The sequence below is a fragment of the Thalassophryne amazonica genome, chromosome 4 (genome assembly GCF_902500255.1).
Source record: "Thalassophryne amazonica chromosome 4, fThaAma1.1, whole genome shotgun sequence".
NCBI classification, from domain to species: domain Eukaryota; kingdom Metazoa; phylum Chordata; class Actinopteri; order Batrachoidiformes; family Batrachoididae; genus Thalassophryne; species Thalassophryne amazonica.
This window is the reverse complement of record NC_047106.1, coordinates 17,825,971-17,850,355: the sequence shown is the minus strand read 5'-3', so window position 1 is coordinate 17,850,355 and position 24,385 is coordinate 17,825,971. Positions and strand designations below refer to the sequence as shown.

The 24,385-nt window shown below is 41.9% G+C and overlaps 1 protein-coding gene across 3 annotated transcripts in view; it reads left to right on the top strand.

Annotated features, from left to right (window-relative positions):
* Positions 1 to 24,385, top strand: part of dph1 (diphthamide biosynthesis 1) — a 275,495-nt gene that overhangs the window by 28,336 nt on the left and 222,774 nt on the right. For all 3 annotated transcript variants that reach the window (XM_034169157.1, XM_034169158.1, XM_034169156.1), the window contains exon 3: positions 12,261 to 12,324. In XM_034169157.1, coding sequence (XP_034025048.1) covers positions 12,261 to 12,324 — 64 coding nt within the window. The remainder of the gene's footprint in view (positions 1 to 12,260; positions 12,325 to 24,385) is intronic.

Below are 24,385 nucleotides of genomic sequence, written 5' to 3'. Positions count from 1 at the left end.
CGCGGGTGTAGGGACACGATGACACACGATTCACGCACAAAAACAGAAAAACAGGGAGCACCAGAATGCCAGGGCGCCTTCACGTGGCGCCATCTTGGAACGGAAGAGGCAATAAGCCTCAAGCAATAACAATGATCTGAGAGGCCGTATTGGAGCCCTGTGCTTCTCTGCCTAATACAAACAGTGCAGCCTTATCAGCTACCAAAGGCCAAAATGCCACGTTTGTTTTCCTCCAGAAGGATTTCATTGGCCTTGGTGGCCACTCCAGACTCTACGCGTACATGGACAGTTACTGATATGAACTCATCTGCACACATGACGCACGCCCCCCGCCCCTACCCCTTCTTGTGTTTCTATCCCCACTCCCCCCGAGCTTGGCCAAGCAGCAGAAATGCTGCTGCAGGCCCCTCACACTCATTGCCTCAGTTCGGATGATGGACTGCTTCATAGCTTAGCGTACATGAGCAAATCAAATGCATATGTGCGGCTGTTTTAATTCTGATGTGTTCCATTATTACGTTCAACTAGTAATAATTGTGGATTAATTGCTATATTTTTTAGGTAATTGTGTGTGAAGATTAATTGCCCCTTTAGGGATCAATAAAGTTGTTTTAATCTTGAATCTGTGACGTCACAAAAATGACGGTTTTCAAACTTGTTAGCTTACATTAGCAACCAGTAGACTGTGTGGCATGAAGCAACCACTTCATCCTCTCATTTTTTTCTTCAGGTGCACTGCAGAATACAAGATTACTCCATCTTTCACATCGTTTGTCCTATTTAGGTTCCTATACCAACATGGCTGTGCTACTTGGTGGCATCCATAAGGATGCGCGGTCCCGTGTAGCTATGAAGGCTTCATTCTGAGCTTATGAAAAGACATTGATTAATTGTTTCAGATAATTATATACTAATGAACAGATGTTTATGAATGATGTATTCCACTTATGCTAATAAACATCCCTAAGTTCTACACTGTGTCTTTAAAGGGAGAAAAAAACCTATTCTGCATAGTAGAGAAGCTTGAATCTTCGACTGGACTGGGTTGCTTGACGCAAGGATGTTTCGCTTCAAATCGCAGAAGCTTCCTCAGCTAAAATTCTTGCTCTGGAAGTCTGACTTCTGTCTGACTCTTGTAGAGACGAATGAACAGAAGCCAACAAAAGCTGGAGTTTTAAACCTAACCAGACCCCTCCTACTGAGAGGCAGACTGCTATAGTCTAGTGACTAAACAATAGCTCTAATTAGCAACTATTGTGCTCTGGTTAGCACTCTTCTAATGACAGGGCAGCTGTCCCTTCTAATGATGGGATGGATGCCTTTCTTGATTGCTCCCTTGATGACTCTCCTGATGACGTGAATGACTCATTACCATGAACAAAAGACTGAAACTCCTTTGACCTGAGTACCCCATTGTAAACAGGGGATAAAGCGTGTCTCAGACCCCTCCCCGGTTAAGGCTGGGTTTCAAACGTTTCACAAAGAATGCCTCCTTGACCCCTCTCTCAAACCATTTCTTCTCTCTGGCTAATATTTTAACTTCCTTGTCCTCAAATGTGTGGTTAGTGTCTTTAAGGTGTAGATGAACTGCAGACTGAGGTCCACTGGCGCCCTCTCTGCGGTGCTGGTATAGTCTTTTGTGTAAAGGTTGCTTAGTCTCACCTATGTAGTGTTTGTTACAGTTTTCCTGACATCTGATAGAATACACTACATTGCTCTGTTTGTAACTAGGGATCATGTCCTTAGGGTGAACTAATTTCTGTCTCAAGGTGTTAATCGGTTTAAAGTAAACTGGGATTTTGTGCTGTCTGAAGATCCTCTGTAGTTTTTCCCCTACTCCTGCTAAATAAGGGAGAGACACTCCTCTTCTTCTTGTCTCCTGTCTATCTGGTCTCTTTATTCTCTGGGACTTCTGCACTTTGTCCAGGGACCATCGTGGGTACCCACATACTGTGAGGGCTTTCTGGACACGTTGTTCTTTAGCCCTTCCCTCTGCAGTTGTGGGCACCTGTAGGGCTCTGTGTTGAAGCGTCCTGATCACCCCGAGCTTTTGTTCAAGGGGGTGGTTTGAGCCAAAGAGCAGATATTGGTCAGTGTGAGTTGGTTTTCTGTAAACCCCTGTCTGGAGCTGCCTGTTCTCTCCAATCGTAAGATCACATTCCAAGATGTCTGCCTGTCGATGAGTCCCTCTTTCTCCAGGTTTTGGAGGTAGCTAATGATTTTCTTCTTACAGCCGCTCGTGGGGTCTCTCTTCAGACGTTCGTATGTATTGGAGTCACTGAGCAAGTTGTTGATCTTGGCCTTGTAGTCCGATGTGTTCAGGACCACCGTGCATCTACTTTTATCCGCTGGCAGGATAAGGATGCTTTGGTCCTTTTGCAGTGCTGACAAAGCTTTCTGTTCTTCTCCTGTGATGTTGGACGGAGGAGGCTTAGCACTGTTCAGCACTGCTGTGACTCTTAGTCGGAGGTCCCCAGCTTCTGACTCTGACAAACTGTTATGTTTAATGGCTGACTCTACTGCAGTGATGTAATCTACTGTCGGTATATGTTTAGGGATCACTGAGAAATTTAGTCCTTTAGCGAGCACATCCTTTTCTGTCTGTGTAAGAACCCTGTTGGAGAGATTCTTTACCCAATTCTCCCTGTTGTCACTAATTTGTCTGGGTGTATCTTTAAAAATACTCCCACTGAAATTACGCCTTTTCTGCATTAAAAGGTTGTGAAACTTCCTGATTTGCCTCTCTTTACTTTTTAAATGCTCAGCCATTTGAATTTTAACTATGAACTTTTTGATCTTATTATGGGCCTCTTCCCCCACTAAAGTTGATTACAGCAGATTACATTACTGCAGTAGAGTCAGCCATTAAACATAACAGTTTGTCAGAGTCAGTAGCTGGGGACCTCCGACTAAGAGTCACAGCAGTGCTGAACAGTGCTAAGCCTCCTCCGTCCAACATCACAGGAGAAGAACGGAAATCTTTGTCAGCACTGCAAAAGGACCAAAGCATCCTTATCCTGCCAGCGGATAAAGGCAGATGCACGGTGGTCCTGAACACATCGGACTATGAGGCCAAGATCAACAACTTGCTCAGTGACTCCAATACATACGAACATCTGAACATCTGCACTTCTTTCTTGAGATTTGTCACTAAAATAACATCTTTCAAGTGTTTTTTTAAGATACCTATGTACTTCCAAAGGAAGTAGTGTCTTGTGCATAAGCATGAACTCAGACTAACCCACATCCAGCATGGACAGACCTTTTACTGAGGGCGGCAGATTGAACAAGCGTTTCGTTTCTGTCAGTCGTGGCAGAGGTGTGCTCTGAAACCTTTCTGTTAATAAACTTGCCCTTTTCTTTGTAATCACCCGTCTCTCACTGTCTGCACGGGTACCTGGTGATTCCATAACCTTTCATCAGTGAGAAACACTTCTGCTACTCCCCTTGGCCCCCCATCATCTCTTACTGGATCTCATGGCCGTTTTCCATCACCTTCCTTGGCCTTTTGTCTATCCCAGCTCTTATTGTTTAATTCGGCCTGGCAGTGAAGCCGTGAAATTGTTTCATGCCTGGTCATGTGAAAATGTTTGTGACCTGAATTTGGAGCCTGTGAATTGTAGGTCTCCACTCAGACTTTGATGGATTTATTGCAGTAAGGGTTAGGAAGTCAGGAAGTGTCACGGTTGATTGAAACACAGCCACTGTTCCTTGCTGTGCTTGCACCAGGTTTTATTTGAGATCTTCACTGAGCAGGACAACATGTTGTTAATGTTAGTCTTTAATATTCATACAACATGAATAAATTTAGTTCTGTAGACAGACCAAAGCAGCAGAGGAGGTAGCTTGGTAGCATTTGGAGAAAGACTGATGTATTGGTCAGCTGATAATATCATATCGGATATTTGCCTTTTACAGAAATATTGGTGTTGGCGTTATTTTTACTGATATGTAAACTTTTATTTTACAGAATAAACAATGCCCGTGAGGCAAACAAAGTTGCTTTTTTTTTTTTTTTTTTTTTTTAGTTTAGGACATTAAAGTGCCAAAATTTTTAGCCATTTGGTTGTATGCCCTATACGTTAGAAACATGCACGACAATGGCAGTTGTTGTTTTTGACTTGTTGTTTCCACAAGCTGCAGTGCATCTGAAAAGTTCACAGAGCTTCACTCTTTCCCCATTTTGTTATGTTACACCCTTGGAGTAAATTCAGCCCCCCCCCCCCAAAAAAAATTCTACTCACAACACCCCATAATGACAATATTAAAAAAGTTTTCTTTTTAAATTTTTGCAAATTTATTAAAAATAAAAACCTAAGAAATCACACGTACATACAGTAAGTATTCACACTTTGTTGATGCACCTTTGGCAGCAATTAGAGCCTCAAGTCTTCTTGAATATGATAGCATAATCTTGATGCACCTGTCTTTGGGCAGTTTAGGCCATTCGTCTTTGCAGCACCTCCTCAGCTCCATCAACTTGGATGGGGAGCGTCGGTGCATAGCTATTTTCAAATCTCTCGGGAGATGTTCAATCGGATTCAGGTCTGGGCTCTGGCTGGGCCACTCAAGGACATTCACAGACTTGTCCTGAAGCCACTCCTTTGATATCTTTGCTGTGTGCTTAGGGTCATTGTCCTGCTGAAAGATGAACCGTCACCCCAGTCTGAGGTCAAGAGTGCTCTGGAGCAGGTTTTCATCCAGAATGACTCTGACCATTGCTGCATACATCATTCCCTCAAACCTGACTACTTTCCCAGTTCCTGCCACTGAAAAACATCCCCACAGCATGATAGCACCTCTTGGGCACATATTGCAGCCTTTTGGGATTACCTTATGCTGATGATACTCAGTTATACATGCCGATAACTGCTGGTAATCTCATCCACATAAATTCCTTAGAATATTTCCTTGCATCAGTGAAAAGCTGGATGTCTAGCAATTTCCTACTTTTAAACCCTGACAAGACTGTAATGATGGTTTTTGGTCTAGTGAGACAGCGGCATCAATTTCACCAGTTAATGCTTAGTCTAGGCTTGTGTGTCATGCATCACACTGTCAAAGTGAGGAACCTTGGTGTAATTTTTGATCCTGCATTGTCCTTTGACCTCCACATTAGAAATATTATGAGGAATGCTTTCTTTCCCCTACAAAATATAACGAAGATTCGTCCCATCCTGTCTATGGTTGATGCTGACACCCTAATTCATGCTTTTGTTTCTTCAAGACTGGACTACTGCAATGTTCTATTTTATACTTTATTGCAGTCCAGCATTTTGACAAGAAGCAGAAAGTTCGACCACATTACACCCATTTTGGCATCTCTTCACTGGCTTCCTGTCCGTGTGAGATCAGATTTTAAGGTTCTGTTACTAACCTATAAAATTATTCATGGACTAGCACCTCCCTACTTAGCTGACCTACTTAAACCCTATGTACCAACCCAGGCTGTGCGTTCTCAGGGTGCAGGACTACTTTGTGTCCCAAGGGTGAATAAAAAGTCTGCAGGTCACAGAGCTTTCTCTTATCGTGCCCCTTTTCTGTGGAATGATATCCCTGCATCAGTAAAAGATTCAGATTCTGTAGAGACTTTCAAGTCCAGACTTAAGACGTACTTATTTTCCCTTTCGCATGGCTAGCATACTGGCATAGTATGGTACTATGCTTTTTACTCTTTTAATTCATTTTATTAGGAAACAGAGTGGGCCTTTTAGTGAAGTTTAGGGCTAGTTGCCGGCGATCACCTTAGTATTTCTTCTGTTTTTCTTGTTGCTTATTGCTGATAAATTATACTGTATTTGTTGTCTTTCTGCTGCCTGATTCTGTTTTTTTTCTCTCTGTTTAAGGTGCAGCTCCATCCAGAGATGGAGGTGGTATCTTCTTCTGCAGGCCTTCTGCCCTGTGCACCGGCATGGACTCCCAAAATTTCTTGTATAATCTCCTGTATTGTCAATTGTGCCGGTAGCATGGCCCAAGCAGAGAGTCACCCCTTTGAGTCTGGTCTGCATGATGTTTCTTCCTCAAATCATCAGAGGGAGTTTTTCCTTACCACTGTCGCCTATGTGCTTGTTCTTGGGGTTGGTAAGGTTAGACCTTACTTGTGTGAAGCACCTTGAGGCAACTTTGTTGTGATTTGGTGCTATGTAAATAAAATAAATTGAAATTGAAATTGATGCTGCCACCACCATGCTTCACTGTAGGAATGGTGCCTGTTTTCCTCAACATGAAGCCTGTCGTTCACTCTAAAGAGTTCAATCTTTGTCTCATCAGACCAGAGAATTTTGTTTCTCATGGTCTGAGAGTCCTTCAGGTGCCTTTTGGCAAACTCCAGATGGGCTGCCATGTGCCTTTTACTAAGGAGTGGCTTCCGTCTGGCCACTCTATCATACAGGCCTGATTGATAGATTGCTGCAGAAATGGTTGTCCTTCTGGAAGGGTCTCCTCTCTCCACAGAGGAATGCCGGAGCTCTGACAGAGTGACCGTTGGTTCTTGGTCACCTCCCTGACTAAGGCCCTTCTTCCCCTATTGCTCAGTTTAGATGGGCGGCCAGCTCTAGGAAGAGTCCTGGTAGATCTGAACAGCTTCTGTTTACGGATGATGGAGGCTGCTGTGGTCATTGGGACCTTCAAAGCAGCAGAAATGTTTCTGTACCCTTCCCCAGATTTGTGCCTCGGGACAATCCTGTGTCAGAAGTCAACAGACAATTCCTTTGACTTTATGTTTGGTTTGTGCTCTGACATGCGCTGTCAACTGTGGGACCTTATATGTAGACAGGTGTGTGACTTTCCAAGTCATGTGCGGTCAACTTAATTTACCCAGGTGGACTCCAATTAAGCTGTAGATACATCCCAAGGGTGATCACTGGCAACAGAATGCACCTGTGCTCAATTTTGGAGCTTTATGGCAATGTCTGTGAATATTTATGTGCATGTGACGTTTTAGGTTTTTTTTTTTAATTTTAACAAATTTGTGAAAAAACTTTCATCACGTTGTCATTATGGGGTATTGTGTATAGAATTTTGAGGAAAAATGAATTTAATCCTTTTTGGAATAAGTTGCCAGCACAGGGAAAAATCTTCATTGCCAATTCCTAGTTTGACTGCACATAAAGGTCCTGGCTTTACTTTCAGAAAATACTTTCAATTTAATTTGCAATCTTTGTTGGACAAAACACCACGACCAGAAGAGATTAATTAATTCTTTGCAAGTCAGTGATAATATATGGTTGTGTGCATTCATCACACCTGTTTCATATGTTTTTACGAGGCCAAAAAGCTGCTGTATGTATTTATAGAGTTTTGCTCTCTTGGTATCTTTCCCTCTCCTGTTAAATTAATCATGCTGAAGGCATGTCGCCGTATTTTCATCTTGTTAAAGTACAAATAAAGGGTCAGTGTTACAGGTGTAATGTTTGACCTTTCAAGATCACCCAAGCTCAAAGGTTATGTGATCAATAGGAAGCAGAGTGTGTGATAGAAACTGGATTTTTTTTCTTCCATTGAATTGTAAGTTTTTTGAGGTGAGAGAGGAGGTGTTAATTAAAAAACAATTCTACTAACCAATAAAAAAAAAAAAATCCAAGACCTGCATTTGGGTGAAACATAGGTTCCTTTATGAGAGGTAATTTACTTTAATTAACGTTGTGAGAATTTTTTAATTGATACTTGGGCACATATATTGATTTGTATTGTAAGGGTTTAGGTGTATTTTTATGGTAGTACAAAACATGCTTTGGTACACATAGACATAATATAGGTCGACACCTCCTGCACGCCTGATGCCTATTGGAGTTGACATATCAGCTGGCTGCCATCTTTGCTGGTTCCCTATTGCACCCCCAATGCATTTGTTTGTACTGAGGAAGGCGTATCCCCAACTACAATAATCCATAATAATATCCAAATTTTTACCCGATTTTCCCACGGTTTGGTTTGTTAGAAAAAGCAGAGATTCAGTTACGATGCTGGATGCTGTCACATTAAAAAATACGTACTTTCATGCTGAAAGACTTTGTCTTATGCTCTTTAACAAAGACATATGCTGTGGCATATAGATAAATGTATAAATTAATTTTATAATTTAGTAAAGAAACAAGTTTGGATTGTTCATTTGAATTTATTTCTCTCTCTCTCACTTTAATCACTTTAATTTCCTCTGCTTCGCTCACCAGGCTTTGTTGCAAAGATGAACATTTTTTTCAAGGCCAGGAAAAGAAAGTTCCAGGTCATTCCAGGGTCTTGTTAGTCTTGCAACTGGGGCTGGAGAGTTAAAACCCTTTAAAAAGAATTGTGTTGCACAGCTTCTAGCGTGTGCTGGCACTCTGCAACTCCAGTGTAGTTAATTTTGTGATGTGGTGCAGCCTCACTTTGTGAAATACAGACACCACAAATGACTGAAGCATGACATGATAGTTCTCAATTCCAAATTGGGAAATGTGAAACAAAAGCGCATAAGCGTGGATGGAAGTGTGCACAAATGCACTCTTCCTTTTGCCGCATTAACGAAAATTTGCTTAAGAGTTGCAATACTAGTTGGATGGAAACACAGCTAATGAGAGAGTACCAGTTCCTGCTGTAATTATGTTCCACGTAAATACCATTTGGTATGATGACATAATATTACAAATGGTTAAATAACCAAAATTATTGTTGAATCTTATTTGTGAATGGTATATGTGTGTGTGTGTGTGTGTGTGTGTGTGTGTGTGTGTGTGTGTGTATATATATATATATATATATATATATATATATATATATATATATATATATTCTATTTCTACGTCATTTTCTTATGTCTTTTTTTTCTTAGTATTATTATTGCTTATCCTTGCACACGCTGTTTGATGAACATTTTCCTCTACTTGCACCCATCTTGTGTGTTTTTTTAAGAGCGGATGTAACGTGTGAATTTCTCCTCTGCGAGATCAATAAAGTTTATCTTATCTTATCTCTTATCTTAATCCCACACGATCTGGTTTCTGTACTGCGCCGGTTATTGCAACTGTAAGCAGCACAAAATACCGGCAAATTTGCTCACTCTCCATTGACTCCGTGCAAGCCTATTGTGAAGAGACCCATCCAATATGACGGCGATGCTAGATTACATTTGCAGCAAGTTATGAGGCGTCTACGTATATAATGTCTATGATGGTATGTGTGAAGACCCTTCTCCCCTCCCAGGTCATGCAAGGAAAATGTTGATTTTGACAGAGGAGTCTAACCTTTTCACCAAATACATGTTTTTATTGTCAGTTTCAAGTCAGTTGACTGTTTATTACTTTTTTCCTGCATACTTTATTAAATAAAACAGCTCATGTGGAGAAGCCATCCTTTTTATTTCCAAAATGATTGAGTTAATATCTAGTCAGTTGAGTATGATGAGCTATTCGTCTATGGGCTATGCAGGTTTTCGGTACCACCTAAGGGAACAAAACAACACAAGACATCCTCAATGTACCATGGTTTACACAAAAGTGTGTGTATGGTGGACATCCCAGGGTGACAGCTGTAGCCAGTTAGAGGTCAATGAAGAATTACACAGGGTCAAAATAGAAAAATGCTCAAATTTTTAAAAGTATACCACATTATTTGTCTGATGTCTGTCTGTTTGGATTATCCATAACTGAATGTTATCAGCCTCCCCGGTAAGGTCTATTCCAGAGTACTGGAGAGGAGAATTCCACCGATGGTCGAACCTCGGATTCAGGAGGAGCAGTGTGGTTTTCGTCCTGGTCACGGCACACTGGACCAGCTCTACACGCTCCATCGGGTGCTCGAGGGTTCATGGGAGTTCGCCCAACCAGTCCACATGTGTTTTGTGGATCTGGAGAAGGCGTTCGACCGTGTCCCTCGGGGCACCCTGTGGGGTGTGCTCCGGGAGTACGGGGTCCGGGTTCCTTTGCTAAGGGCTATCCGGTCCCTGTACGACCACAGCAGGAGCTTGGTTCGCATTGCTGGTAGTAAGTCAAACCTGTTTCCAGTGCACATTGGCCTCTGCCAGTGCTGCCCTTTGTCACCGGTTCTGTTCATTATTTTTATGGACAGAATTTCTAGGTGCAGCCAGGGTGTAGAGGGGGTCTGGTTTGGGAACCAAAGAATCTCGTCTCTGCTGTTTGCGGACGATGTGGTTCTGTTGGCTTCGTCAAATCAGGACCTTCAGCGTGCACTGGGGCGGTTTGCAGCCGAGTGTGAAGCGTCCGGGATGAAAATCAGCACGTCCAAATCCGAGACCATGGTTCTCGACCGGAAAAAGGTGCTTTGTCCTCTTCAGGTCGGTGGAGTGTCCTTGCCTCTAGTGGAGGAGTTTAAGTATCTCGGGGTCTTGTTCACGAGTGAGGGATGGATGGAACGTGAGATTGATAGACGATTCGGTGCAGCATCTGCAGTGATGCGGTCGCTGTATCGGACCGTCGTGGTGAAGAGAGAGCTGAGTAGGGGGGCAAAGCTCTCGATTTACCGATCGATCTACGTTCCGATCCTCACCTATGGTCATGAGATTTGGCTCATGACCGAAAGAACGAGATCGTGAGTACAAGCGGCCGAGATGAGTTTCCTCCGCAGGGTGGCTGGGCGCTCCCTTAGAGATAGGGTGAGGAGCTTGGTCACTCAGGAGGAGCTCGGAGTCGAGCCGCTGCTCCTCCATGTCGAAAGGAATCAGTTGAGGTGGCTCGGATGCCCCCTGGATGCCTCGCTGGAGAGGTGTTCTGGGCAGGTCCCATAGGGAGGAGGCCCCGGGGAAGACCCAGGACACGCTGGAGGGACTACGTCTCTCGGCTGGCTTGGGAACGCCTTGGGCTTCCCCCAGAGGAGCTGGGGGAGGTGTGTGTGGATCGGGAGGTCTGGGCGGCTTTGCTTGAGCTGCTGCCCCCGCGACCCGTCTCCGGATAAAGAGGAAGAAAATGGATGGATGGATGGATGAATGTTATGGTGTAAAAACAGGAAAAAAAAGGGTGATAAAGGTCAATTTTAGTTTGTACAGGTTTCAAAAAGTAAAAAGTTAAAGTTTGGTCAAAAATGATGCAGATTATTGGTTGAGTTAACAGGATTTTAAAAAGGAATAGTTTGCACCATGTGTCATGCTTAGTTATCATGTTACGATGTAACATATGTCATATGTCATGGAATCCAATGCATGTCTATATTATTTGACTTTTACTTTGGAGGCTAAGCATTTAACATGTTCAGAATTATTCCATTTATTAATCCTATTAGCTCCACCAATCATTTTCACTACCTTTTAATCAGAATTGGAGCAACTTTAACTTTTTACCCCTATACAAACTGAAATGGGCGTTTGTTTTTGTTGTTTTTACACCATAACTCCATAACATGCAGTCATAGATAGTCCAAACTATACCTTTTTGGAATCTATATGATCAATAATCCAGTATACCTTTCAGTATGATTGGAGTGTAAATAAATGTCGACCCCTGTGTAAACCTTCATTGATCCCAACCCAGTTATAGCTGCCACCCTGGGATGGCCACCATACATTTTTCTGTAGGCCATGGTACACTGAGGCTGGATTGTAAGTGTGGTTTAGTTCCCTGAGGTGGTATTGATTAGGTCAAACTTGACTACTGGCTCATGTACTATATGGAATACAGGCTACATGCACTTTTTCAAGACCACAATTCAAGCACTTTTCGAGGACTATTCAAGAAAACCGTTAATATTTCACATCAGTAAAATTTAATAATAAAAAATGAGAACAATAACGTTTAGCATGACATAGTAGCAAAAACTCAGTTACAAAGTGTAAAATGTAAAAATTGAACACAAATCATATTTTTTGCACTTGTGCAGTGATCTAAGACAGTTGGATTGAAGTTCATTTTTTAACTCTCTTTGGACTTGTTGCGATTGAGTTCTGGCTTTGAGACACAATTTGTGTGTGGTAGTTTGGTATTCTGTGTGTGTGTCTGAGCATCACAGTGAGTGAAGGCATGACACATGGAGCCACAGGCGGCGTGAGGAGAGACAGGCGTTAATGCTCCTGTACAAACCAGGAGATGTAGAGCCAGACGTGTGGTGATGACTTTGGACTGTATTTCCAGCCGCCCATCAGCCACTAAAATAAACCAAAGTGACTACTGTGGCAGAGAGGAAATTGCCTTGAAATGTCACTATTAGCTGTCACTGAAGCGCTCTGAACTCGTAGCACAGCTATGTATAGCTGCACTGTCTTGGATTTATTAAATTACATATTGCTGTCACTCTCAAATAAGTATGTAACTTTTCTGTTTGCCTCCCCTCTCCAGTGGCTTTGCAGCTTCCAGAGGGCCTGCAGATGTTTGCATGTGTCATTGCTGATATCATTGAGAGGTAAGTGGAAAGCTGCGGTTTGAAAACAAAGAGCAACAAAGACTTTTTTTTGGCATAATTTCTTCAGTTATGTGCAGTATGTCATTTATGTCTGACTGGGTCATCTCTGTAAGGGGATTCAACAAACACAGTTGACATTTTCATACCCAGTGCCCACGCACATTGTTTAAAGAGCAAAACATGCTCGTACTTACCTGTGCATCTATGGTGTGATGGTTTTAAAGGCGCATTGTCCATGTTTTTATATTGGTAATGACTTTTTTAATGGCCACATTTTTTTGTAATAATTTTTGAATGCATCAAGACAAAATGCTGTTATTTACCATAACTGTGGATATTATTATTGGATATTATTTGAAACACATTAGCTTGTAATTATGTAAGTGAATGTTAAAATATGAAGGGAAAAATAAAATTAGTCATTGTTTAAATAATTACTCTTGTGTATAGTGTAGTAGATAACATTCATTCATTTTCTATACGGCTTACTCCAGCTAAGAATCACGGGAGGGGAGCACTGGGTGGAATCTATCCCAGCAGTCATAGGGTGTGAGGCAGGGTATGAATGAATGAATGAATTAATTAATTTATTCCGCACACTCAGATCCAAACAAGAAACTTACAAAGAAAGAAAACAATCCAACAATGCACCCATGTGCCAGAAAGGTTGTAGGCAGAAGCAAAAGCTTGTAAACGCCTACCCCTTTACCAAAAATTTGAAATTATACATATGTATATAAAATTATGCATATACCTATGATAACTAATACAAAGTATAAATTAATCCCTGAGCTAAAATTTCAAAAACATAAACATGCTAACAGCAGTACACCAAAAACAAAAGAAAAACAATAAACCTAATTCATCATCAATTTCAATTTATTAATTTATATAGCGCCATCTCACGACAGAGTTGGCCCAAGGCGCTTCACACAATTCATAACAACACAAGGTAATTTAAAATCAAAATTAAAATCAAGAAGGGCAAAATAAAAAGATAAAACACAGTAGAATAAAAATAAATTATAAGGCAAACATAAAAACAAATTAGATTAGTGGATCTTCAGTCTTGATTTAAAAGTCTCCACCGTGTCAGACTGCCTAATAACTGCAGGTAGATCATTCCAAAGAGTTGGACCACGGTAGGAGAAGGCACTATACCCCACAGACTTTTTGTTCACCCTCGGAACACACAGAAGCCCTGCAACCGCAAGGGCCACACAGGTACGTAGGGCTTAAACAAGTCCGCCAGGTAGGAAGGTGCCAGTCTGTGAACAGTTTTATAAACCAACAACAAGACTTTAAAATCTGATCTGGCAGAAACCGGAAGCCAATGAAGGGATGCCAGAATGGGTGTAATGTGGTCAAACATCATGCTATAGCAAGTAATCAAATAATTTTTGTTGAGCCTTTTAAAGCCAACCAAACTACCGAGTGATTTTATGTTATCCGGGCAATTATTTCAAATATTAGCACCTTCAACAGAAACATAATGACTTTTTACAGTAATTCAAATTTTTGACTACTGAAATAATAATGCTCCTTGCAAATTATAACTGCAGTCCCTCATTTTAAACAGGTCCTGGACATGTTGTGGTAAAAATTTTTTTTTTTTTTTTTTTACTTTAAACATAATTTGTATTATGATCTAATCAATCAAGTCCCATAATTTTAAAATATGCAAACAGACAATGGATTTGTTGGCTCACTATATGCTTTCTTACTAATATTTCTCATAGCTTTCTTTTGAAGTAGAAATATAGGCTTTGTATTAGTTTTGTAGGTGGTTCCCCAAACTTCAATACAGTAGGTCATGTATGGAACAAGTAATAAATGATATAAGGTTACAAATGAGTATTGGGAGAGGAGGTCTTATGCTTTATACAAAATGGCAATGACTTTTGACACTTTAGATTTAACATAATTTATATTTGTTTTCCAACTTAGTTTATCATCAATAAAGACCCCAATAAATTTAGTTTCACTTACAAGTTCAATTTCAATATCATGTACTAATACATTTCTACATAAATTCCTGGGCTTATTTGCAAATATGATACACTTTGTTTTACCAAAGTGATGTGACAATTTATTTGACTCAAACCATTCTTTAATCTTCTGTAGTTCCCTCTCCATCAAGTCCAGAACCTGTCCCAAATGATCCCCAGTACAAAAGACAGTCATGTCATCAGCAAATAAAATACAACTCACAAACTTGGAAACTAAACATATGTCATTCATATATAAAAGAAACAGCAAAGGCCCAAGGACTGAGCCCTGGGGCAACCCACAAGTGCACTTCAAAACTTCAGAATTTGTCCCAGCAATATGAACACTTTGATACCTATTGTACAAATAACTGGCTATCCAATCCTGAGCTAATCCACTGATGCCATACTTCCATAATTTATCCAATAATAAAGTATGATCTATGGTATCGAATGTGTTCTGCAAGTTGAAAAAAACCTACGGTATTTCTTGTTTTCAATTGCATTGAAGTAGTATGGCTTTTTTTCTAAATCCATATTGTTGCTCATTTAGTAGATGAAATTTAGATATAAATTTATTGAACCTTTTTGTGAAAACTTTTTCCAGAATTTTTGAAAATTGACGTAACAGTGAGATTGGCCTGTAGTTGATAGGGCGCCGGTCTGTCACAGGGCCACATATGATAGCACAGATAGCACATGAGTACACAGATTGGGGAGTATTCAAAGAGGACGCAAACCTGGAGGAATACACGTCAGCTGTGTTGTCCTACATCCACTTCTGCACTGATGCTGTCCTCCCCACAAAAACAATCATGGTTTTTCCCAATCAGAAGCCATGGGTGGACGGCACAGTGCGGGCCCTGCTAAAAGCCAGAGATGCAGCCTACAGAGCCGGAGACAAACTGGACTATAGCAGAGCCCGTAAAGAACTAAAAAAGGGCATCCAGCTGGTGAAGCACAGATACAAGCAACGCATTGAGGACCACTTCAAGGACAATAACACACGCAACATGTGGAAAGTCATCCAGACCATCACGGACTACAAGCGCGGTGACCAGCAGGTCAGCCATGACCCAACTCTGCCTAACACCTTAAACAACTTCTTTGCACCCTTTGACTCTCCAAGCAGTAGAGGGGCTGTACAACTTCCTCAGCCAGAGGTGCAGCATCAGTCTCTCACCCTGCAGCTGCACCAGGTGACCTCCACCCTGAGGAGAATTAACATCAACAAGGCTGCAAGCCCAGATAAGGTGTCAGGTCGGACCCTGAAGTCGTGTGCGGACCAACTGGCAGAGGTTTTCCTGGACATCTTTAACCTGTCGCTGCAGCTTTCCGTGGTCCCTGTCTGCCTGAAGTCCTCCATCATCGTGCCTGTGCCCAAAACAACAACCATCACCTGCCTCAATGACTACCGTCCTGTTGCCCTGACCCCAGTCATCATGAAGTGCTTCGAGTGGATCCTCCTGAAATACATCAAGGATGCTATCCCTGCAGGCCTGGACAGCCTGCAGTTCGCCTACAGGGGGAACCGTTCGACAGAGGACGCTGTCTCGTTAGCACTTCATACAGCCCTGACTCGCCTGCCGCATCCGAACACCTATGTTAGGATGCTGTTTGTGGACTTCAGTTCGGCTTTCAACACTGTTCTTCCGGACGTGTTGGCCCTGAAGCTCCACAACCTGGGTCTGTCACCATCGCTCTACTACTGGATCAGTGACTTCCTCACCAACAGGCCCCAGGTGGTGAGGATAGGGAAGTCCACCTCTGCACCACTGATCCTCAACACCGGAACGGCACAGGGTTGTGTGCTCAGCCCTGCCCTCTTCACCCAGGACTGTTCTGCCATTCACCCTTCAAACATGGTTGTGAAAGTAAATGAGTCCACCCACCACTTTAATCATATTTTAGATCTTGTTCTGACTTATGGTATGGAAATAGAAGACTTAACAGTATTCCCTGAAAACTCCCTTTTGTCTGATCATTTTTTAATAACATTTACATTTACCCTGATGGACTACCCTGCAGTGGGGAATAAGTTTCATTACACTAGAAGTCTTTCAGAAAGCGCTGTAACTAGGTTTAAGGATATGATTCCTTCTTTATGTTCTCTAATGTCATATACACAACAGAGCGAGTAGCTACCTAAACTCTGTAAGGGAGTTGGAGTATCTTGTCAATAGTTTTACATCCTCATTGAAGACAACTTTGGATGCTGTAGCTCCTCTGAAAAGAGAGCTTTAAATCAGAAGTGTCTGACTCCGTGGTATAACTCACAAACTCGTAGCTTAAGCAGATAACCCGTAAGTTGGAGAGGAAATGGCGTCTCACTAATTTAGAAGATCTTCACTTAGCCTGGAAAAAGAGTTTGTTGCTCTATAAGAAGCCCTTCGTGAAGCTAGGACATCTTTCTACTCATCACTAATTGAAGAAAATAAGAACAACCCCAGGTTTCTTTTCAGCACTGTAGCCAGGCTGACAAAGAGTCAGAGCTCTATTGAGCTGAGTATTCCATTAACTTTAACTAGTAATGACTTCATGACTTTCTTTGCTAACAAAATTTTGACTATTAGAGAAAAAATTACCTCATAACCATCCAAAGATGTATCGTTATCTTGGCTGCTTTCAGTGATGCCGGTATTGGTTAGACTCTTTCCTCTCCGATTGTTCTGTCTGATTATTTTCATTAGTTAATTCATCCAAACCATCAACATGCTTATTAGACCCCATTGCTGCCAGGCTGCTCAAGGAAGTCCTACCATTATTTAATGCTTCAATCTTAAATATGATCAATCTATCTTTGTTAGTTGGTTATGTCCACAGGCCGTTAAGGTGGCAGTAATTAAACCATTACTTAAAAGCCATCACTTGACCCAGCTATCTTAGCTAATTATAGGCCAATCTCCAACCTTCCTTTTCTCTCAAAGATTCTTGAGAGGGTAGTTGTAAAACAGCTAACTGATCACCTGCAGAGGAAATGGTCCTATTTGAAGAGTTTCAGTCAGGTTTTAGAATTCATCATAGTACAGAAACAGCATTAGTGAAGGTTACAAATGATCTTCTTATGGCTTCGGACAGTGGACTTATCTCTGTGCTTGTTCTGTTGACCTCCAGTGCTGCTTTTGATACTGTTGACCATAAAATTTTATTACAGAGATTAGAGCATGTCATAGGTATTAAAGGCATTGCGCTGCGGTGGTTTGAATCATATTTGTCTAATAGATTACAGTTTGTTCAGGTAAATGGGGAATCTTCTTCACAGACTAAAGTTAATTATGGAGTTCCACAAGTTCTGTGCTAGGACCAATTTATTCACTTTATACATGCTTCCCTTGGGCAGTATTATTAGACGGTATTGCTTAAATTTTCATTGTTACGCAGATGATACCCAGCTTTAATCTATCCATGAAGCCAGAGGATACACACCAATTAGCTAAACTGCAGGATTGTCTTACAGACATAAAGACATGGATGACCTCTAATTTCCTGCTTTTAAACTCAGATAAAACTGAAGTTATTGTACTTGGCCCCACAAATCTTAGAAGCAGGGTGTTCAACCAGATCGTTACTCTGGATGGCATTTCCCTGATCTCTGGTAATACTGTGAGAAATCTTGGAGTTATTTTTGATCAGGATATGTCATTCAAAGCGCATATTAAACAAATATGTAGGACTGCCTTTTTGCATTTACGTAATATCTCTAAAATCAGAAAGGTCTTGTCTCAGAGTGATGCTGAAAAACTAATTCCATGCATTTATTTCCTCTAGGCTGGACTATTGTAATTCATTATTATCAGGTTGTCCTAAAAGTTCCCTAAAAAGCCTTCAGTTGGTTCAGAATGCTGCAGCTAGAGTACTGACGGGGACTAGCAGGAGAGAGCATATCTCACCCGTGTTGGCCTCCCTTCATTGGCTTCCTGTTAATGCTAGAATAGAATTTAAAATTCTTCTTCTTACTTATAAGGTTTTGAATAATCAGGTCCCATCTTATCTTAGGGACCTCGTAGTACCATATTACCCCATTAGAGCGCTTCGCTCTCAGACTGCGGGCTTACTTGTAGTTCCTAGGGTTGTAAGAGTAGAATGGGAGGCAGAGCCTTCAGCTTTCAGGCTCCTCTCCTGTGGAACCAGCTCCCAATTCAGATCAGGGAGGACAGATACCCTCTCTACTTTTAAGATTAGGCTTAAAACTTTCCTTTTCGCTAAGGCTTATAGTTAGGGCTGGATCGGGTGACCCTGGACCATCCCTTGGTTATGTTGCTTTAGACGTAGACTGTGGGGGGGGTTCCCATGATGCACTGTTCTTTCTCTTTTTTTGCTCCGTATGCATCACTCTGCATTTAATCATTAGTGATCGATCTCTTTTCCTGGTTCTTTCCCTCAGCCCCAACCAGTCTCAGCAGAAGACTGCCCCTCCCTGAGCCTGGTTCTGCTGGAGGTTTCTTCCTGTTAAAAGGGAGTTTTTCCTTCCCACTGTGGCCACGTGCTTGCTCATAGGGGGTCGTTTGACCGTTGGGGTTTTCATAATTATTGTATGGCCTTGCCCTTGCAATGTGGAGCGCCTTGGGGCAACTGTTTGTTGTGATTTGGCGCTATATAAGAAACAAGTTGATTGATTGATTGATTGAAGTTCGCGGATGACACCACCGTGGTGGGTCTCATATCTAACAACGATGAGACCCACTACAGAGAAGAGGTCCAGAACATCACACAATGGTGTTCCAGGAATAACCTCATCCTGAACACCAGCAAGACAAAGGAGGTCATCGTGGACTACAGGAGGTCCAGGAAGACTGAGCACGTTCCTCTCTGCATACACGGAGAGGCAGTGGAGCGTGTAGACAGCACTAAGTTCCTGGGCATCCACATCTCCTCTGACCTCACCTGGACTGTGAACACTTCACACGTGGTAAAGAAGGCCCAACAACTGCTCTTCTTCCTCAGGAAGCTGAAGCTGTCTGGACTCTCCTCTCAGGTGTTAGTGAACTTTTACAGAGCCACCATTGAGAGCATCCTGTGTCTCAGTGTGACGATGTGGTATGGCAGCTGCACGTCCCAAAACAAAAAGGACTTAGCCCAGGTGGTGAGAACAGCACAGGGGATTGTGGGCCGCCGTCTACCAGATCTGGACTCCGTTTACATTGCCCGAGTCCAGAAGAGGGCCAGACGTATGGCTGCCGACCCCACCCACCCGGGCAATGCACTGTTTGTACCACTTCCATCTGGGAAGCGGTACAGGAACTTCAAAGCCACCACGAAAAGACTCAGGGACAGCGTCTTCCCTAGAGCTGTGAAAGCCATAGCCCCCCTGCAGTGAACCACTGCATTCCACCCCCCTACAGAACTGTCAACATGAACCCTCCCCCCTTAAACACACACACCTACCCCTATCACACACAGACTCACACCTCCATGTCTACCACGAACACACACACACACACACACACACACACACACACACACACACACACACACACACACACACACACACACACACACACACACACACACACACACACACACACACACACACACACACACACACACACACACCAATCAAACTCAATCAAGACTTGCACTAAGCTGCACTTTATCTTTTTATCTTTTCATCTCCTCATTGTCACCTCCTTTCTCCCCTGTACACTCATTTTCATGTAGATACATACACACACCACCTGTAAATATTTTTTTATTTTAAGTGTGTTTCTTTACCTTTATTTTTTTTTTCTTTACCGTTATTAAGTGTTTTATTTATGTGTGTGCTGATTTATTTATTATGTGCCTTGCCGGGAGTGTGCACAATTTCGTTATGCCTGCATAATGACAATAAAGATCTTGACTGATTGATTGATTGATAGATGCTGGTGTCAGATATACCTTTTTTTTAACCATGCAGCATCCACATTTGGAACTCCACAAGGCATTTCTCAACTCAGAGAGCTTTGGTAACTGTTGTGTTGCATTCTTTGACACATTGTGCAGATCCATTAACTTGCCAGAAAACCTCTCACTTGAGTTTGCTGTCTGAAGAGTAAAGCATCAGTTTCCTGTGCATTCCGACTCCTAAAGGGAATGACAGATGGCAGTCAGATTTGTGACATTCCTCTTATGCCCAAAAGACATCCATGTTTAATCAAGAGACTAAATGTAGCCTTTTAGCATCTTGCACTCAGGTTATGCGTTATGTAAATAGCAAACCTGGACACACCCGAAATGGCACATTGGACCATGCACTATAGATCATCACGAGAGGTTCTCAAGATCCAGCCATTTTTAAAAATTCAAAATGATATTGAGAGACAGATTTTTATGGAAGTATCAAGTTTGCGTTAAAGTTATAGCATGGGTGTGCTGTGGTTGTTATTGTACCTCACACGGTACAAGTCCGACGAGTTACGAATGTGATCTCGTGTTTGACAAACCACACACTAGATCACTAGATCATAGTCGTGGGCAACAGTGAGCTTCACAAGCAGATTTGTTGTGTGATGTGTATCTGTTGTGCGTGAGAACAGTGCTTTACCAATGTTTGCAGTGTTTGTCAGCCTTGGGTAGTGACCGACAAAAACGTTTTTGCTTGATTTATTATTTTTATTATCCAGACATTTTAAGGTCACATTGTAAAATATGTTCAGAATCAAATGCAAACAAACTAAGGTTGTAAAATTATTAAAAAGAAAGTACAGTTGTTGAAGAGAAACAAACGAAAAGCAAAATGCTTTCATGCACTGATATAACATGCGTGCTGGCCGAGGTTATTGACACCGTGTGATGAATTTACAGTAACTGGGATACAAATCTGTGAAAATGAGAACGTGCTTTACCAGTGTCCGTGAGCCTTGCGTAGTGATTAAAAAAAACTTCTCGCTTTATGTATTTCTTAATATTGTTATTATTATTATTCAAATTCTATACAAGCAATGATTACCTCTGTGGCCATCGGCTCTCAGGTTTGGAACTTAAAGAAACTAACAGATAAAGTCATTAAAGGCCAATGTGTAGCTTCAACCACACATGCTCCTAATTTCTGTCATGTATGTGATAAGATTATTTCCTGCAACAATCCCAGATATGTCCAGTAGGTAGCAGATAGGTATATGGTATCTACGAAGATAAGCAACAGGTTAGTCGTCACTGTGTCGTTGAAAATTCTGAAGGGTGCAGGGGGATCCCTAGGTCGGGGTAAACTCCAACCTAGTGATGCTCTGCCGGGGACTTGTGAGTATCCCCACACTCGCCCAGTGCCTCACACTTCTCTGGCAACTCCAGAGAAGAGTAAGGTCCAACCCCTATCAATGACAATGCGGCCAGAGCCGAGGCTCTGTGTGGAGGCGAGGCCCACCAGATCTAACTGGTAGCATTCTAGCTCCCACACAAGCTTCAGCTCCTTCTCCCACAGTGAGGTCACATTCCATGCACCCAGAACTAGCCTCTGCTGCCTGGCTCTAGTCCGTCAAGGCCCTCGACTTTCACTGCCACCTATTGGACAGTGCACCTGACCCCAGCGGTTCTCCCTGAGGGCGTAGATGGAAGGTCTATGCTGCCTTTTCAAGCTGTGCCCAGCCGGGTTCCGTGTCAAGCCCAGCCACCAGGCGCTTGTTGATGGGCCCTCCGTCCAGGCCGGGCTTCACACGGGTGCTCCGGGCTTCCTCTGGGGCCGGGTCACGTTTCCTCTGCCTTGTTTTTTACATTTCTATTTACTTTATATGTAGACTTATACGTGTTGTATTTGTTGTTTTTAAGTTAACACATAGACAAACTGGAGGTGATGGACTCATCCATCCACCCACTCACTCAGTCATCACTGTGTGCCGATTAGAAAACACCGTCCTGTGAGGGTGTTTCTTGAAGATTTGGAGGTGGAATGTCCCCTTTTTTACGTCAAGTCGGCAGCACGTGAACTTTATGGTGCAGCCTCTTGATGCTCATTAGGAGAGTTGTAGAGCGTTATCAGAATTCCCTGCCTTAGACTCGATCAGGGATTCAGCAGAAACTGAGACACGATTGCGTTGTTTTAGGACGGATCAGATATCACAGTGTCCCTTACTCATGCTTGGAGCAAGGAAGAGATACTGTTAATTATATCTTCTTTTAGTTTGCATATGCTCTGTTGCACACCAGCACTCCATCACACAGGCACAGCAGTGCTTTTTTGCCATTTAATGGGCTTCAGACGTTAACATTTAGTCTTGATATTTGGCCACAGATCGGAGAAAAGCTTTATATTATGCCCAAGAAAATCCAGCCTTCTCATTGTCTCCACAGTCTTATCGAGCCTTCAACTGGGTGTTTTTTTGTTGTTGTTTTTTTTTTATCCTCAATACCTCTGTTAAGTGTTTTCTAAAAGAAATTGTCTGCTGTCATTAAGCATCCAGAGTGGACTCCTTTCATAGGTGTTTCATCAATACAAAGCTTATTACCGGATGGATGAGATGAAGGATAGAGTGGTGCATGCTGCCATCAACTTTCAGTCCGGGTGGATATTTGATTTCTCGCAGGAAATGTGAATCACATCGGTTTAATGGTGTTGTGCTCCTCATGCTTGCGTGTCCAGACACATTTATAAAGCATGCAAATGATAAAATCTTTGCTCTCTTGCTATCAGACACGGGTGGCTGTTTCCTGCATCTCTGGGATCTAATTCCTCCTTTTAAAATTTTATCCTTTAGTTACTCCAGCAATTTTTTATCTCACAGTAAATGCGCTGGAGCAAAGGGAAGTTTTTGATAAGGACTGGCCTTATCAGCAGTACCACTGCTGTGCGACTTTTAAACCACACACTTCTGCAGTCTCCATTTATATTTTCAAATTAAGATGGTCCATCCAAGATTCTGCAAAATCTGAGCTATCTGTGCTAATGAGAGCAATTAGCAGATGCTAATTACATTTCTGAATCTTTGTTTCACATCTGTTATTTCATGTTTCTGGGCTTTTTTGTGTGTGTGTGTTTTTTTTTTTTTTTTTTTTTTTTTACTCTCTTCACCGTTCTTTTTGTCCAGACTGCAGCTCAGAAAATTGTTCTCATGATGTCCCTTCTTAGTAGTACTTTTTTTTTTTTGTCCGAACTACATCAGATAACATCCAGTATGTCATCCAATGCTCATTTATTTGTCCATCTTACTTATTTTCATATAACTAAGGGCCCTGTCACACCTTCACAATTTAGCCAGCGTATGCCAACTTATGAAAAATTTGGCAAAACACTGGATACGTGAAATACGTTATGCAGTTGTCCCGCCCTGATGATTTCTTCAGCGTATGCTGACGGCCTAGTTTCCACCAAGTGGTCTGGGTCAGTACGGCACAGTATGATGCAGGTTGGTGCAGTTAAGTCTGGTTTGGTTTGCATTTCCATCGCTGGCAAGAACCCTTTTGTTTGTTAGGAGGAAACATGTAGATGTTGACGTGCATGTCATCAAATGCACATATTTTCTATTTTTTCACTCATTTTACACCTTTCAAACATTTTAAATGTGATTTTAAAGAACTTTCTATTCTTCTATTTTTTACCTTTTGTCATATTTTAAACATCATTTCTTTAAGCATTAAACATTTCTGTGTTTTTAAACATCTTTGGCATAACTAACATTTTAACGCAAATAATATTAATTAAACTTTTATACATATTTAGTCTCTCATCTAGTATCACCTCTTGTTTAATGTGAACAATGAGTCTGGGTCTTTGACGCGCACAGGCGGCTGATGTGAGGATGCACTGTGGAGAGGAGCAAATGAATATCATCCTCTGTTTTCTTCTTTCTTTGGTTGCCCCAAACTTTTTTCTCACTGGTAGATTTACGTACTAAAAATGTATCCATTTTGCTCCTGGTGTGTTAGCTAACAAGGTTTTCTTTTTCCTTTTTCCCCTTCTTCTTTGGTTGGTTAACAGTGCTTACAGTTAATTATTTGCCCCCTTTCCCAAAAGAACTCTGGCATATCTCAATCAAAAGTACCTCAGTCACTCTCATTTGTGACACTGAGGTGCAAACTGGCACTCTCATTGAACAGACTAATTTTGATCTGCATCTGATCCGTATTATGTAGCGGATATTTGATTTTAACATTCCTTTTTG